Source organism: Netta rufina, assembly GCF_964035555.1.
Source record: "Netta rufina genome assembly, chromosome: 26".
Taxonomy (NCBI): domain Eukaryota; kingdom Metazoa; phylum Chordata; class Aves; order Anseriformes; family Anatidae; genus Netta; species Netta rufina.
In genome coordinates, this window is record NC_140150.1 from 2,708,275 (window position 1) to 2,722,340 (window position 14,066).

Here is a 14,066-nt window from a genome sequence, read left to right on the forward strand (position 1 = left end):
AGAACTGGTTAGATGAACCTCTCTCAGGAATGAAATATGTGTTGTTGACCCTGGTTGGGACAGAGGAACGGGAATGACCTTTAATGAGGCCCTTTCTAGGTATCCGTGATAGAGTTTTAATTCCTTATCTTCTTGTATGGTACAATCAGGAAAATAAGAGGGGAAAGGAAAAGCTAAATTTCCATCATAGACGTAAATTAAATTTCCATCATAACAGGAGCTTAGCCAGAGTTTCATACCTGGAGTATGTTAAAGAATGGGAGGGAATCTTAAAATCACAGAAGCAGGTTGGTTGGAAGGGACCTCTGGAGTTCTCGAGTCTAACCTCCTCTTCACAGCAGGTACACTTAGGGCTGGGCGCCCGGGACCTTTCCCAGAGGAGTTGTGTGTGTTTCTAAGAACAGCAATCCAACAGCCTCTTCCTGCTCCTGTTGCAGTGTTTGTCCACCATCGTGGTAATAGGTGTCTTCCCTTTATACCAAGTGAGAATTTCCCATGCTCTAACTGATGTCTGGTGCCTGCTGGCTTTCCACTGGGCACCTGGCAGAGGAGTGTCTCCTCTGCACTCTTCCTGTCAGTACTTTCAGTCAGATATCTCCTTCAAATTCTCTTCTCTTTACAGATCAAGCATCATGTGCTTCAGCCCCATCATCTCCTTAGCCTTGCACTAGACCTGTTCCAGTAGGTCAGTGCCTTTCTTGTTCTGGAGAGCCCAAAATTGGGCAGAGGACTTCAGATGGCATCTCATAACTGCTGAACACAGGAGGGAAAATGACTTTCCTCAGCCTGCTGGCTAAATGTTTGCTGATACAGCTGAGGCTGCTGTTGGCCTCCCTGCAGGAGAACGCTGCTCACTCCGGTTAAGCTTGTTCTCTACCACGACTGCCAGGTTTTTCCTGCAAAGTTGCTTTCCAGCCAGACAGTCCCCAGGCTGTATCATTGCAAGGAATTATTGTCCCAGGACGGGACTTTGCATTTGCCTTAGCTGAACTTCATGAGACAACCATCAGCCCATTTTTCCACCCTGGCTAAGTCCTCCTGAAAAGCAGCCTCGAGCATTTCAGCCACTGCAGGCAATTTGATGTCAGCTACAGATGTGCTGAGAACGTGGTGCCCTCCTCTAATCTGTCAAGCCAGTCAGCATTTTGCAGAGGACAATCAGATTAGTTAGGAAAGAGTTATTTGCTAAATCCTTGCTGACTGTTCCCAGTCATCTCCTTCATGTGGTGGAAGCAGCTTCCAGGAGGGTTTGCCCCATAACCTTCTCAGGACTGAAGTTGGGGTTGCCTGGCCAGTGGTTAGCTGACTGATCCTGCTTAAAGGTGAAAGTAGCCTTTACCCAAGCTGTGTTCCTAGGTTAACATCTTGCAAGAGTTTTTAAAGCCATAGGTGCTTCCTGGATTGTAAACAGCACTTCGTTTACTGTCTAGTGCCATAAGCCATCGTTGGCTAGGACAGGTGAGTCCATTGCCTTATTCTTAGAAAGGAATAACTTCTGTTCCTTAGAAAGGAATCACTTTCTAAGGAAGGGCACAACAAAGCAATTCAGCAGTTGCATTCTGCTTCCTTGCACATTTGCAGAGCTCTGACCTATTGAAATTCACTCTAAAATGGTTCTGTTCCAATTTTGCCTGGAAAGTTTATAGATTTTTCTGCACTCAGCATGTGAAAATATTTTTAGTCCCTAAATCCCCTTGAACTTAATAAACATCCAAAGCTCTGTCTGCCCATCTGTTTGAGCATTTTATGCTGCTGCCTAGCATGATAGCGCAGAAGCATCTCTTGAGTGTAATCAGCTACTAGTAATGACTTCCTATTTGGACTTGGAGCTTATGGTTTTCTTCTAGTTTCAGAGGAAAAAAAAAATATTTTTTTAATCTTTACGTTGGTTCACCAGATTTTCTTATTGATGGCTTTAGGTCTTTTTACTTTGTTTTGGCTCAGAGTTGTTGGTGGTACTGGATACTCATCGATGACCCTAGGCTGCGAAAGAGATCTGGGCTTTGGAGTTCAGCACAGCGATCAGCTGGTTTAATACGTGCTCTTTCGCATATGGGGGCGAGGACAGAAGTTACACAATTAGAAATGCATCCTATAAATACAGGATGGTGTTTGAGAAGCTGAGAGAATGAGAAAGCAGAGCCTTGAAATGTGGCTGCAGTGGATTTGATTTTAGCTAGTTCCTAATATTGCACAGAGTGCTGAAATTTCACTCTGAGAAAGGATGGAAAACGTTAGCAATGCGTTGAGAAATGAATAGGCGATACAAGATAAACCCTGGAAGCAACACAAATACTCCCTGCCTGCAATAACAGTGTATGTAGCTAATGTACTCTTCACAGCCAAGAGAAGGAAGCTTACCATGACAAAGCTTGGAAGAGATTCATAGAAACTTTTGTAACTGACCCAGATTTCTTGACAGAAGTGCCGAGGAGCTGCATTTGGACCATGAGTAGGGCCGGGTGAGCGCTTGGCCACAAGGAGCAGCCAACGCGTGGTGTAACAGGCAAGCTTGGCTGCTATTAGCTGTAGAAAAAGTTTTACTTTGTCCTCTTCCAAACACGTTAGCTAGCTTTGACTTGAGGTACGGGTTGTCTCTTGGTGGTGCTCCGTCTGCGCCATTCTTTGATCAAGCCAAATTTGGGAAATCTGTCTGACAGTGGGAATGTTTGAGATATTGCCTCTCTGCCATCTTTGTTTGCAATCTGAATTCTTCCTGCTTGCAATAAACCAAATCCTTAGCCCCTCACAAAGAGCCAGTGGAGGGAGACGGCAGACAAAAAGGAATTAATGCTTAAGGTTTTAATTGCTGCGTACATCTGTTGTTGCAAAAAGCGTAAGCAAACAACATGACTAATCTGTTGAATTGTTCAGTCACAGTGGCAGGCTGCAGGCAAGACTCTGATGCTTCTCTGGACCAATTCTGAATGTTCTGGATGTATGGGCATGATCTTTTGGAGCTTCAGCCGCAGGGGGACTCCTGCTCGGTGTCCAGTCTCTCATGCCTCCCATCTATACTTTTACACGGTACCGTTTTTAAATCTCATAACCAGGTTTCCCATCCAGAAGTGGCTGAGAGAGTATCTGCCCAGAAGAAGCTCCTTCCTTGCCCTCAGAAGAACGTGGTTTAAAAAAAATCTTGGGATGTATTTGGTTTAGATTTTGGCATATCAACAGTTAAGCAGCCACCCACAGCAGACTCAGAGGTAAATAAAGAAACATACAGAAGTGAAAAAAAATAAAATAAAATTCTATTCCAGGAGAGAGAAATAAATTTCAGTCTTACATATACTTTCTCTCCTCCACTCCTTTTTTTTTTTTCCTTGAATTTATCTTGAGACTTTTCACCTTAAGCTGTAATCTAGGAACCACTTAAGCTTCAGCTCTGCACATGAGTTGTAAATTGCTTATAGAAGGCAGTTATAGACCCCTGAGTGAAAACTATTCATTTGATTTAATTCTACTTTTATGTTGATTCAACTTAATTCGTTAAGGGCTTTAAGTAAAGCTGAATGTATTCCTGGTGAGGTTAAAATTGAAACCAATGACTTTATGTTGAGGTTTGCGCAGGTTTAATTAAGTTTATTTTAAAGTATGTGGAATCAGCACCAGAGTTGATGCTCAGGGCTCTAATCTCAACTATTTGAATGATTGCTAGGCTCTAGCACAGGGAGAAGCAGAACTAATGCACAGCTTTGTAAGTCAAATCAGAACCCCGAGGAGTGCCACAGGACAAGCTCTCAATTTGTGCTGTCTAGACTGGGCATTGAAATGAGTTCTGAGTGCAAGAAATGCCCCCTCCCCCCCCCCAAAAAAAAAAAAAATGTTCTGAAATACTTGCATTTTGAAAATGATGGTTTAAATCCTGTCAGTAGCATGGAGAGGTATACTGGAAGGGAAGAAAGGGTGACTGATGAGATCTGCTCTTGAAAGCAAAGATTCCAGCTTGAAAGGAACCTCAGATTGCAAATCCCATTAACCTTAGCTAGGGAAAACACTTGGACAGATGAAGCAGGGCAGTGTGTCGTGGGGAGTGGTGCCAGCCCAGATCATGAGAGCTGTCAGGATTGAGCCTAAAATTCTTTCTGTCAGGCACTGCTAATAAAGTAAGGAGATCGTGTTGATTGAGAGATAAGAATGGGACCTAGAGGCGACAAATACATTCAGACTGGTGACACATCTGTGGTTTTAGCAGCTTGCTGTGTGCTCGGAGCAAGAGGAGCGACAGCCGCCTGGATTCAGGTGCGAACCCAGTTCCACCAGCAGCTCCCTTACTGAAACTCCCTTAAGAAACCCGTACCGAAATCACAGTTACTACAAATAAAAACTATAGTTTGCATGAATTATCTCGCCTGCCAGACTCAAGTTGTATTTTTAGAGTGCTGGTTTCAGGTAGCAGCTGTTGTTATCCCAGGAGGGCTTTACCAGTGGGTGTGCTCGTGTACCTTTATCATTAAGCATGCCTTACCTGGGCCTAGCTGTAAGGTGTTGTGCCTCTCATCATCATAATCCTGAGTGCAATTCTCAGTGTGTTATCTGGAATATTTACACAAAGCTACCGCAAGGAAGGGTTGTCGTAATCTGATGAAAAGTGAAGGCAGGGGAGACAGTGAGAAAGCATCTGGTGGACAACACGATTGGGAAAGTTCTGGCTCTGTCCTTGTGAAAGCAGCCCATCTCAGCTGCCTCTACACAAACCTGGCTTTGGAAATAGGAGGAATTAGTAGGCCATGTCACAGACCTCGCTGGACATAGTGAGGTAGCTCATGTGACCAGAACGATGGGCTGGGAAGGTGAGGAGAAAGGGTTGTGCTCTGAGGGAGGGCCTGGAGCCAGGTGGGAGCTGATGGGCAAGGTTCAAAGGGTAGGGTAGCACGGATGACATCAGGAAGTTTTTGAGCTTCTTTCCCAACACCAAAATGAGAATAACCAACACATTCTTATGTCACAGGTGTGTTTGGGGACAGCTGACTCACAAAAGAAGATTAGGATGAATGTGTTGCACTGCAAAACAAAAGCTGAACTTCTCATTTTCTCTACACTGACTTTGTTCCTCTGAAAGCAGCCGTTCCTAACCATAACTTTGGCTTACGTTGTTGTGAGCAAGGAGTTGCTAACCATATATTTGAGTGATAGTTTTGTTTTCTGAGGCAGTTTGAACACACCACACCTTTATTTGCGCAGATGTGTGTTCAGATACGTGGCCCATCAGGAGCATCCCTAGCGAAGCAGTAAGAGCAGTCAGCAAACGTGACCCCAGCAAAAAGCTGGAAGAGCTGGAGATGCCTAGTGAAGGAGAGATGCGAGGTGAAGCACGTATTTTGAAATGCATCAACAGTTGCTGCAGAAAGCAGAGCGAGGCTCTTCTCTGTGTTTCTAGTGAGACGGACAAGAGTTGGTGTCATTAATGCTTCAATCACAGCAAAGAAGATGCAGCACAAGCACTAGCTTTCACAGGAAGAAACACAATACACCTTTTTCTGCCTACCCAGTTACTTGTAGGAGAGTGATTGCGTGTTGAAAATTGGCGATTCTGTACTCTTATTCAGGCTCAGGCAAGGGATTGTGGTCTGGTAGCTGCAACCCTGTTATGCTCAGCGCTGCCCTTCACAGTCTTAGACAGGTCTCCTCCATTAGACACTCTGATTCTCACCCCACCTTTGCATGAAGTGCCCTTCTTGTTTTTTTTTTGTTGTTTTTTTACCCAATCAGATTTGACTGTGTGCATAGTAGAAGGGATGAGACTTTTTTCAGTACTGAGGAAAACACGAGTATAAAAATACCTGCATAAACCAAGCTCGGATTGAGTAGGTCACGCACTGCCTGAATTACAGCTGGGCTCTCAGCCTCCGGGAGGACAATTTGTGGGGTTTCTCCTGTGCACGGTCTGTGAAACACAGTCTGTGGACAACGAGCAGAGCGATGGCTGTTATCTCTGCTGTTTAAAATCAGGCCACACAGCTCCAGGACCCCAGTATCGAATGTGGCACGGAGCTTTTGTGGCTCTGTTTCAGGTTTTGTAAATTCTCTCGTCTTCTGTTCTCCACAGAGTCCCATGCTGGGAGGCTTTTTGGCCATCCCAGCTAGCAAAACAGCTATTATTTCATACCTGTTCCATTTAAACTGCACTTGGCTTGAGCACATTCAGCAGCTGATTCTGTCAGCTTGGGCGGTCTCCCAGCAAAAGATTGACGATAGGGCAGGATGTTTTGGCGTCTGGCATCAGACTGGGGAGCATGCAGCCCGGCGTGCCTCTCTCCAGCTGTTCACACCCCTGAGCTCTTTGAACCTTTCTGTTTTTATTCGTTTAGTTCTGAATATTTTCTCCTTGCTACTTTTCCATTCCTGGAATGGAAGGAAGGATGTTGGGTTAGCGCCCTGCCTGCGGGAGGACGTGAGTGCCCAGCCCTGAGACTGCAGAGCCCGAGGATTCTTCTCCATGGCCCCTGTTTTCCAGCACTGTCTGAGCTGGGAATGACTGGGATCGCCAGGTCTGTAGCATAGGAGCTGCTTTCTTTATAGGTGAGACTAGGATGCAGCCACCTGGGCTGTGTCACGCACATCATCTGAGCTCCAGCAGTAGTTCCTGTGTGAGGTAGGTTCAGATTTTAGAAAAACACGCTTTGTAGATTGGAGAATTCCCCGTGATGGAACGTCCAGCGTAACCCCAGTTAAATTGTTCCAAATTGTTGATGACACACACTGAAATGTAGGAAGGTAACTACCTGCTGCGGACAGAGCCTCGGTCCTGGGGGTTCATGGCCGTGGCATCGGGCGCTCAGCAGGGCTGCAGCCCCAGCGGGAAGTTCTGGGCTGGCCCAAATTCTGCTCCTCTCATTTAGCAAAGCGAGGATCCTGAGAGACCGTGGGCTGCAGAATGTTTTGATGAACTGTGTATGGCCTTCCTTTCTGTGGGTTATCCTACAATATGTACGTTTCTCTCAGTACTCGGTTTAAAAATGCAACATGTGTATTAAAAAAGTAGGCTTGTGTTGATTGCTAAAGTTAATTAGTAAATAGCAAGGCTCTGCTTACCTGACCGCTCTGGTACCAACCATTACAAAAGAAAAATCATTGTTTGAGTTAAATATGATGTGACTAGCAAGTGAAGTGTTACTTGATTAAATACTCAAATGATTCATGTTTCCTTTCTGGCACCAGTTGTGAAAATGCTATAGTGTTTTTTTTTTTGACTGGAAAAAAAAGTAAGTGGTTTTTAAACATAATGGGCGACTTTTTAAAAGCAAATCCTTTGGTATTAAAGAATTATTTAGGTTAAAAACAAAGCTAAAGTATCATGTATTTGAGGGGGGGGAAAAAAAAGGCAGGGGAAATGACCTGAATAAGTACAAGCCAGGTGGCCTGCATTTGATGTCTGACAGTTTATTTTTGTTGTGTTTTTTGTTTGTTTGTTTTGTTGGTTTGTTTTTTTTTTTTTTTGATTGGAGAGCCAGTTTCAAGAAAGATAATATAATATAACTAATGTCAGCTCATCTGGTTTTGGAAAAATAGGTCTTGGCAAGCAGAGTTCATATTTTGGAGTGAGACTGGAGCTTTGGTTGATAATCTCACTGATGTCTTTTTAACCTAATATCGTATGTTTGATTAATTAAATAAGATGTACTGGCTTGAAAAACGAGATTACTAGTATGAGGGAATGCTGGCTGTATAACTGACTGTTTTTGCAGCGCTACCATCCTCTTTTGGAGACGTACCAAATAGGCGCCCAGCAAGAATTTACTAGTAGACCAGTATTATTCAGTAATTTCCCATAGCAGTATTTTTTAGCACTAAGTTCAGATGTTCTTTAATGATGTATCCATGACCTGTGCTGGAGACAGAAGGCATCTTGTTTATCCAGAGTAATCCAAATGGCTTCCTGAATGGGTGCAGACAAACATAAAGCCAGCAAAACCGTGGCCGTACGTCTGAGAATCAGAGGCACAGGTACTGGTTGCCGTATGGGGGATTGGATCCCTGCAAGCTGGAGTTTGAAGAAAATCAAAAGTCATGCAAATTCTGGTGAGCAGCAAACTAAATGAGACCATTGTGTGACGCTGTGGTGAAAGGGATAATTTGGTGGTAATGAAAAATGCCAGTCAGCATGGCTTCATGGAAAATATGCCTCTCCAGATAAACATAATGTTGTTTCATGTTTGAGCTTACTGGAGTAGTGTCTATAAATATGTACAAGAAGAGAAGATTTCTTATACCAGAGGGCTTTTTATTTAGTAGGCAAAGATTTAATGAGATTTGCTGCCTGGAAAACATAACAAGCCTGATCAAACTAGGGAAAAAAAAGTTACAGTCACCACTCAAAGACTTTATATAGATATCTCAGGGAGGTGTGCTGGTTCAATCGGTATCGTTTGTGTAACCTCAGAAGAAATAGGAAAGAAAAATGTAAAAGGACCACTGCAGGTTTGACTTGCAGGGACTCCTTCCCACTTTGGAAATCTATGGGGCGAAGCATGTGTTGGATGAGGCAGTGTGAGCCCTCAGTCCCTCGGTCCTACAAGCAGCTGGGGCAGTGTGGGGTGGCTTTGCCTCGGTGGGCTGCAGGGGAAGGGGCACACACAACTTTTCGGTTCCATATAATGCCCAGAATAAGCCCTAAATTTATCTAGAGAACACATTTTCAGAATCTGTCTCTAGAAGCGTGTTTGATTTTCCTATGTAAAACTTAGCTTTGAGTCATGGTTTTTGGTAAGTGATGTATTTTGTAACAGTTGTGCTATGCAGAGCCCTGCATATGTACAGATCTGCTGGAAGGTGTAATGAACAGATGTTTCTAAATGTGACTGGCAAGTGTGTTCAAGGAAACAATCCTAAAATAAAAGAAATGTCAGTCTTAGGATGCAAGCGGTCATGTTGCTTTAGGCTACGAAGAGGTTTTTTCCCTTCTCTCTGTTGATCTCTTACAGGCCCTTTTTCTTGGGAGAAAAAAGGCTGTTTTTATTTATTCACTCACGTATTTTGTCCTTTTCTTTCCCTAGTTACCCAGTGGGCGACTTTTCCATGCTGCAGCTGTTATCTCAGATGCTATGTACATCTTCGGCGGGACAGTGGACAACAACATTAGAAGTGGAGAAATGTACAGGTTCCAGGTAAATGTACAGCTTCCAGGTAAATGTACAGCTTCCAGGCAACTCACTGGTAAACAAACCAAATGTTCACATCATTTCTGCACGAGTCCTGCTTCCATCTCCCGACACAGAGGAGTCTCTGGTTTGGCTCACTGCGAGCTTCATGGCTTCCCTTTGACATCCTTCCTGCAGGAAGCCTTTGCATTTGCATATCGGCTGTCAATAATGAATGTGTATCTCTAAAATCTGAGAAACGTTACCTGAACAGGCATTTTCGCAAGGCTAAGCTCTCCAGTGCCTTCTAAAGTCTTAGGTCATGACAACTTATTTTGACAAATAGTGAGTATCAGTGAGGATTTGTCAGGATGTTTCTGAAAATTTGAAGATTTGTCTTGTTACTGCAGACCCCAGCGAATGTGGGAATTTAAAACTTTTAATTTTGCAATACTCACACCAGATCAATGCCCTCCCCCAATAGAAAGTTGTTGGTTTTTTTTTTTGCATAGGACTCACAGACAGGTTCTGAAAGCAGGTGAGACACTTAGCCCCCCAAATCCAGAAATCTGCAAACCACATTGAGACACGTTTCTTGTAAGCTACCCTGTTACCTTTCATTGCTCTCACCCTAGAGGAAACCTTTGCATGTGGTTTGCTTGATATTTTATAGCTTTATATACTGTGTTGATGTCAAGTTAGTAAGAAAATACCGTGGTAGTAAGCATCCACAGTCTTTCTGGATATATTTAATTGAAACAGACAAAAATGTATTTTGTGGTGTTTTTGTTTTTTAGTTTTCCTGTTACCCAAAATGCACTCTACATGAAGATTATGGAAGGCTATGGGAAAATAGGCAGTTCAGTGACTTGGAGTTTGTTTTGGGAGAGGTGAGTAGATTTTAGTGAAAATGGTACTGGATTTGACAGGAAGAGGGGGTCCCAACAGGGGTGTGACTGCATGTGTAGCATGTTTGCTGGGAAAAAGCAAATTGTGCAATGGTTGTGCCAAAATCTCTGGTACTGTAGTTTTTAAGAGCAGTGCCACTGGTCTAAGTGATGTCTTTCTGGTTTAGTAAATCTCAGTAATCCAGGTAAATTTATAAAACTGCAAAGGAGAAGAAAGCTTTAAACTAAGAAAATCCTTGGGTCACTGAGACATAACTTGAATTTATCAGAGCTCGTTACATGTAATTGCAGTCTGAAAGTGATACTAACGACCTCTGTACTCTGAGGTCACAACTATTCCCTGGAAAGAGCAAGGCAGTTGTTTGCAGATCTAGATATCGCTTCAGAAGTCATTTTTAATCACTGAAATAAAATAGAATGAGAAAAAGCTGCACAGAGGAATGTTGTTCATTCTCTAGTAATGAAAACGATTATTAAATTGTAAAAAGAATGTGTTTTTCAAAGAAAAACTTGAGAAATCTGAGCTCATCTGCATTTCTTTTTTTTTTTTTGTAAAAATTTGTAAAAGACTTCACAGAGATCAGATGCTCCGAAGAACAGTTTAAATAGATTATGAAGAACAATAGCAAAGAAGCATACCGTTGTTTTGAAAAGAAAAATTTAAACTGAAATCAGATGTAATGATAAGAGAAAGGTCCACGCCACTGAAACTATACAACAGCTTCTACTCAGTCCATGTAACAAAGACTCTTTCCAAGTGGTGTTTGCCATTGCTCAGCCTTTAGGGAATATAGGTGTTGAATTTCATCTGGATGTGAAGAACAGATGCAGGGTTGTCTTTCATTCTAACCTAAACTAAATGTATGGTAACCTGGAGTACAGCCCAGGTTTCTGCTACTGCTGCCATCTGCCACCACCATGGGATTTGGGAATTAAAGTTTAATGTGTGTTCTTCCTCTCCCTTTGGCAGAAGGAAGAACGGGTCCGAGGACATACTGCAATTGTTACAGCTCGCTGCAAGTGGTTGAAGAAGAAAATCATGCAGGCGAGGGAGAGATTGAAACAAGTGAGTATCTCAGAACAGTCATCTTGTGGCAAGGTAGTACTTATTCTGCCCAGTTTTGGAAATAAGGTTATTAGGAAAAAAAAATAATGCCTGCTGAGACAGATGTAGGAGCAAAGCAGCATCTGATGCTAAGGTGCTGTTGGGCCAGTAAATTAAAGAGGATAATTAGTATTAACCTAGGCTACTGGATGTCCATCAGGGTAGGCAAGGAGCATAAGATGGAGTAGCCAAAGTTAATCCAGTTATCTGGATTTGGTGATGTGGTTCCTGGGAGCTCTCCTAGCTAAGTTCTAATCTTGTGGGATACGCCTAAGGAGACACACATAGCCCTCGTTCTGGGGTGGGTAAAGGTTGCATGGAATGGGAGATGGCCTACAAGATTAGACAGATTAAAGGGAGCAGACAAAAACTGCTTTTGAGTTTTGTCCAGGAGCTCACATTTGCTCTCATCCATGTTTGTCACGTGGCATGGAACAAACAGTAAGTCTCTAATACATACGAATTAATTTATATCTTGGAGATAATCTTGAAGATAATGAGGTCTTGAGTCTTGAAAATTATGCAGTGATGAGAAAAATCTTTCCTTTGGTTTGCTAGTAAAGTGTGCTGGCTGACACAGCACTGTTGCCATGTTTGAGTGTTTTTTCTGTCCTACTAGAAATCAAAGCAAGACATTGAAGACGAGGGACATCCAACGTGTCAGAAGGATGGGATTGGTGGGAACGTCAAATTGTGTCGCCTGCAGCCGCTGCTGGAAGTGCCCATCCGAGAGGCTGAAGCGCAACCCTTCGAGGTGCTCATGCAGTTTCTGTATACGGACAAAATAAAATACCCTCGCAAAGGTAGGACAGCAGGATAAGAACAGAATGCTTGCAACTGAGGAGTGAACATTCATTTTGATATGGAGCAGGGTCAAGTATTTGTGGATAAAATGAAAGCACTTAATGACCTACCTGAGACAAAAAGTGATATAGGTATTGCAAATTTCTATCAAAGCATGCTAGCCAGTGCTTCTGTTTTTCCCTGATTATCTTCAAATATCAAGGAAGGGTTGGTTAGTGATCTTTCCAAAAGATGGAAGTAAAAAAAAATCATGGTGTTTTGAACATTACCACAAGCTGTCTGGGAGGACCATGTATCCTGTGGTTGTTTTCCTTTCTCTGCTATTGTTTTGGCTCATTGCAAACTGAGGGTGCAATGAAAAGCAGAGCAAGCCAATATCTATCATTTCTTCAATATGCGAACCCAAAGGAATGCCTCGAGAAGCCCATTAGATGCATTCTTTGAAGATGGCTGAGTTGTGAGCAGTTGGAGGCCAGGAAGTCATAGCCAGAGATCTCAGCTTCAGCACAGCAAGTCTAACTCGCGGCCTTGTTTTAGCAAAGAGGTCTGTTGGGCTGTGGCACGGCAGGATACCCAGAGGGAAGTCCAGCTGGTGGGGGCTAGGGAAACTGCAGCCACGTGGCACAGTCATTTAAACTGAGGTGCATCTACCCTAACGCTGGAGCTTTGCTTCAGCTTCAATCCATTCTGGAAAGGGTAATTCTCAGTAAAATATTAATTTGTATGCAATTGTCCCAAAGGTTTCCCTGCGAAGCCTAATTAATGGGGATGAGGGAACCTTCTCACTGGCTTCTGCTGACATTGCCAGATCCTGCTCTCAGCTGGTTCACTAATCCTCAGTACGCTCATTGCAGGACAGAACCAGACCAAACAAGGGATTATCACACTGAACTTTTCCCTTTGTTACAGGCTAGGCAGCCTCTTACCCTTCTCCCCAGCCTAGCACATGTTCTCCCTGGTGCTTACCTTTCTGCAGTGTTACAGGTCTGCTGGGATCCTCCAATGGTCCTGTCCTGACTTACATATTCCCAGTTGCTCCCCGTAGTTCAGAGGTTAGCGCCTTGGGGGATTGCTTCAGGGGCTGAGCTAATCACACTTGGCACGCCTATCAAATGGGATTTTCCTTATTAGACACTGGGAAGCCAAATAACATGCAAGGAGGCTTTTCTCTCTCAAAAAGTAGTTACAGCAGATGGCCTGAGAATCCCCTGTGAGGAAGGCAAAGGCTGTGGAGGATTATTCCTGGAGGTGGTTTCTCAGTAGCCCCGTTGCAGTGGTCAGCTTGGGTCCCTGCTGCCCCCCTGCCTTCAGCCCTCTCTTCTAGAGCAACCTCAGATCTGTAAGTGCATAAATACAGCGTGCCTTGCTAAGGGCCTGTTGAAATCAGGGAACCGATTGCTAACACTGCAGAAATACCAAGGACTTCAGCAGAACTGGCAGTAGCTGAGCACTTTGGAAAAACCGACTGCTAGTTTAGGAGCTTGTCAGCGTGTTTAGAGACTTCTTCTTTCGAGGGTCTTGAAAAATTGTGCTCCTGATGGTCACAAAATCTTTCTCCAAAAAATCTTTTGGGGTGGCGGTTTCATGCCTCCATTTTGAAAGCCCACTCATTTCTTTTTTTAGTACCAATTCCTGATTTAGTCTAAGCAGCAGTGGAATTTTTTTCTCTGTAAAAATGCTTCACCAATCGCTGCCCGTTCTGCTGTTTTGAATGCTCAGGTTGATGCAAAAGAAATGCTTTGAGAAAGGTCACTCTTTTTGTGTCGTGAGCTCTCTAGAGTTATGAAAGGGCATTTTATCTCTTGTGATTTCAGGTCATGTGCAGGACGTGCTACTTATTATGGATGTGTACAAACTAGCCTTAAACTTCAAGCTCTCTCGACTGGAACAGCTCTGCCTTCAGTATATTGAAGCATCTGTAGATCTGCAGAATGTGCTCATTGTGTGTGAAAATGCTAACAAGCTTCAGCTGGATCAGCTAAAGGTATTTTGCATACAAAGTAACTGATAAGAAATTAGAAAAAATAATCTTGATGTAATTAATGTTTTGCAAAAGCTGTCAGCTTTGCAAATTCTGTTCTTCCCTATAATTACAGTTGCTTGGGTATATGCTAGTGTGGATTGTACTGCAGGAGCTCGTGACAATTACGTAGGTTTTTTCAATAAGTG

The 14,066-nt window shown here is 43.3% G+C and overlaps 1 protein-coding gene across 2 annotated transcripts in view; it reads left to right on the top strand.

Annotated features, from left to right (window-relative positions):
- The window catches only part of LZTR1 (leucine zipper like post translational regulator 1), a 34,240-nt gene that overhangs the window by 11,618 nt on the left and 8,556 nt on the right, over positions 1 to 14,066 (top strand). For both annotated transcript variants that reach the window (XM_084301995.1, XM_084301994.1), the window contains exons 10-14: positions 8,997 to 9,107; positions 9,878 to 9,970; positions 10,959 to 11,054; positions 11,713 to 11,896; positions 13,712 to 13,881. In XM_084301995.1, coding sequence (XP_084158121.1) covers positions 8,997 to 9,107; positions 9,878 to 9,970; positions 10,959 to 11,054; positions 11,713 to 11,896; positions 13,712 to 13,881 — 654 coding nt within the window. The remainder of the gene's footprint in view (positions 1 to 8,996; positions 9,108 to 9,877; positions 9,971 to 10,958; positions 11,055 to 11,712; positions 11,897 to 13,711; positions 13,882 to 14,066) is intronic.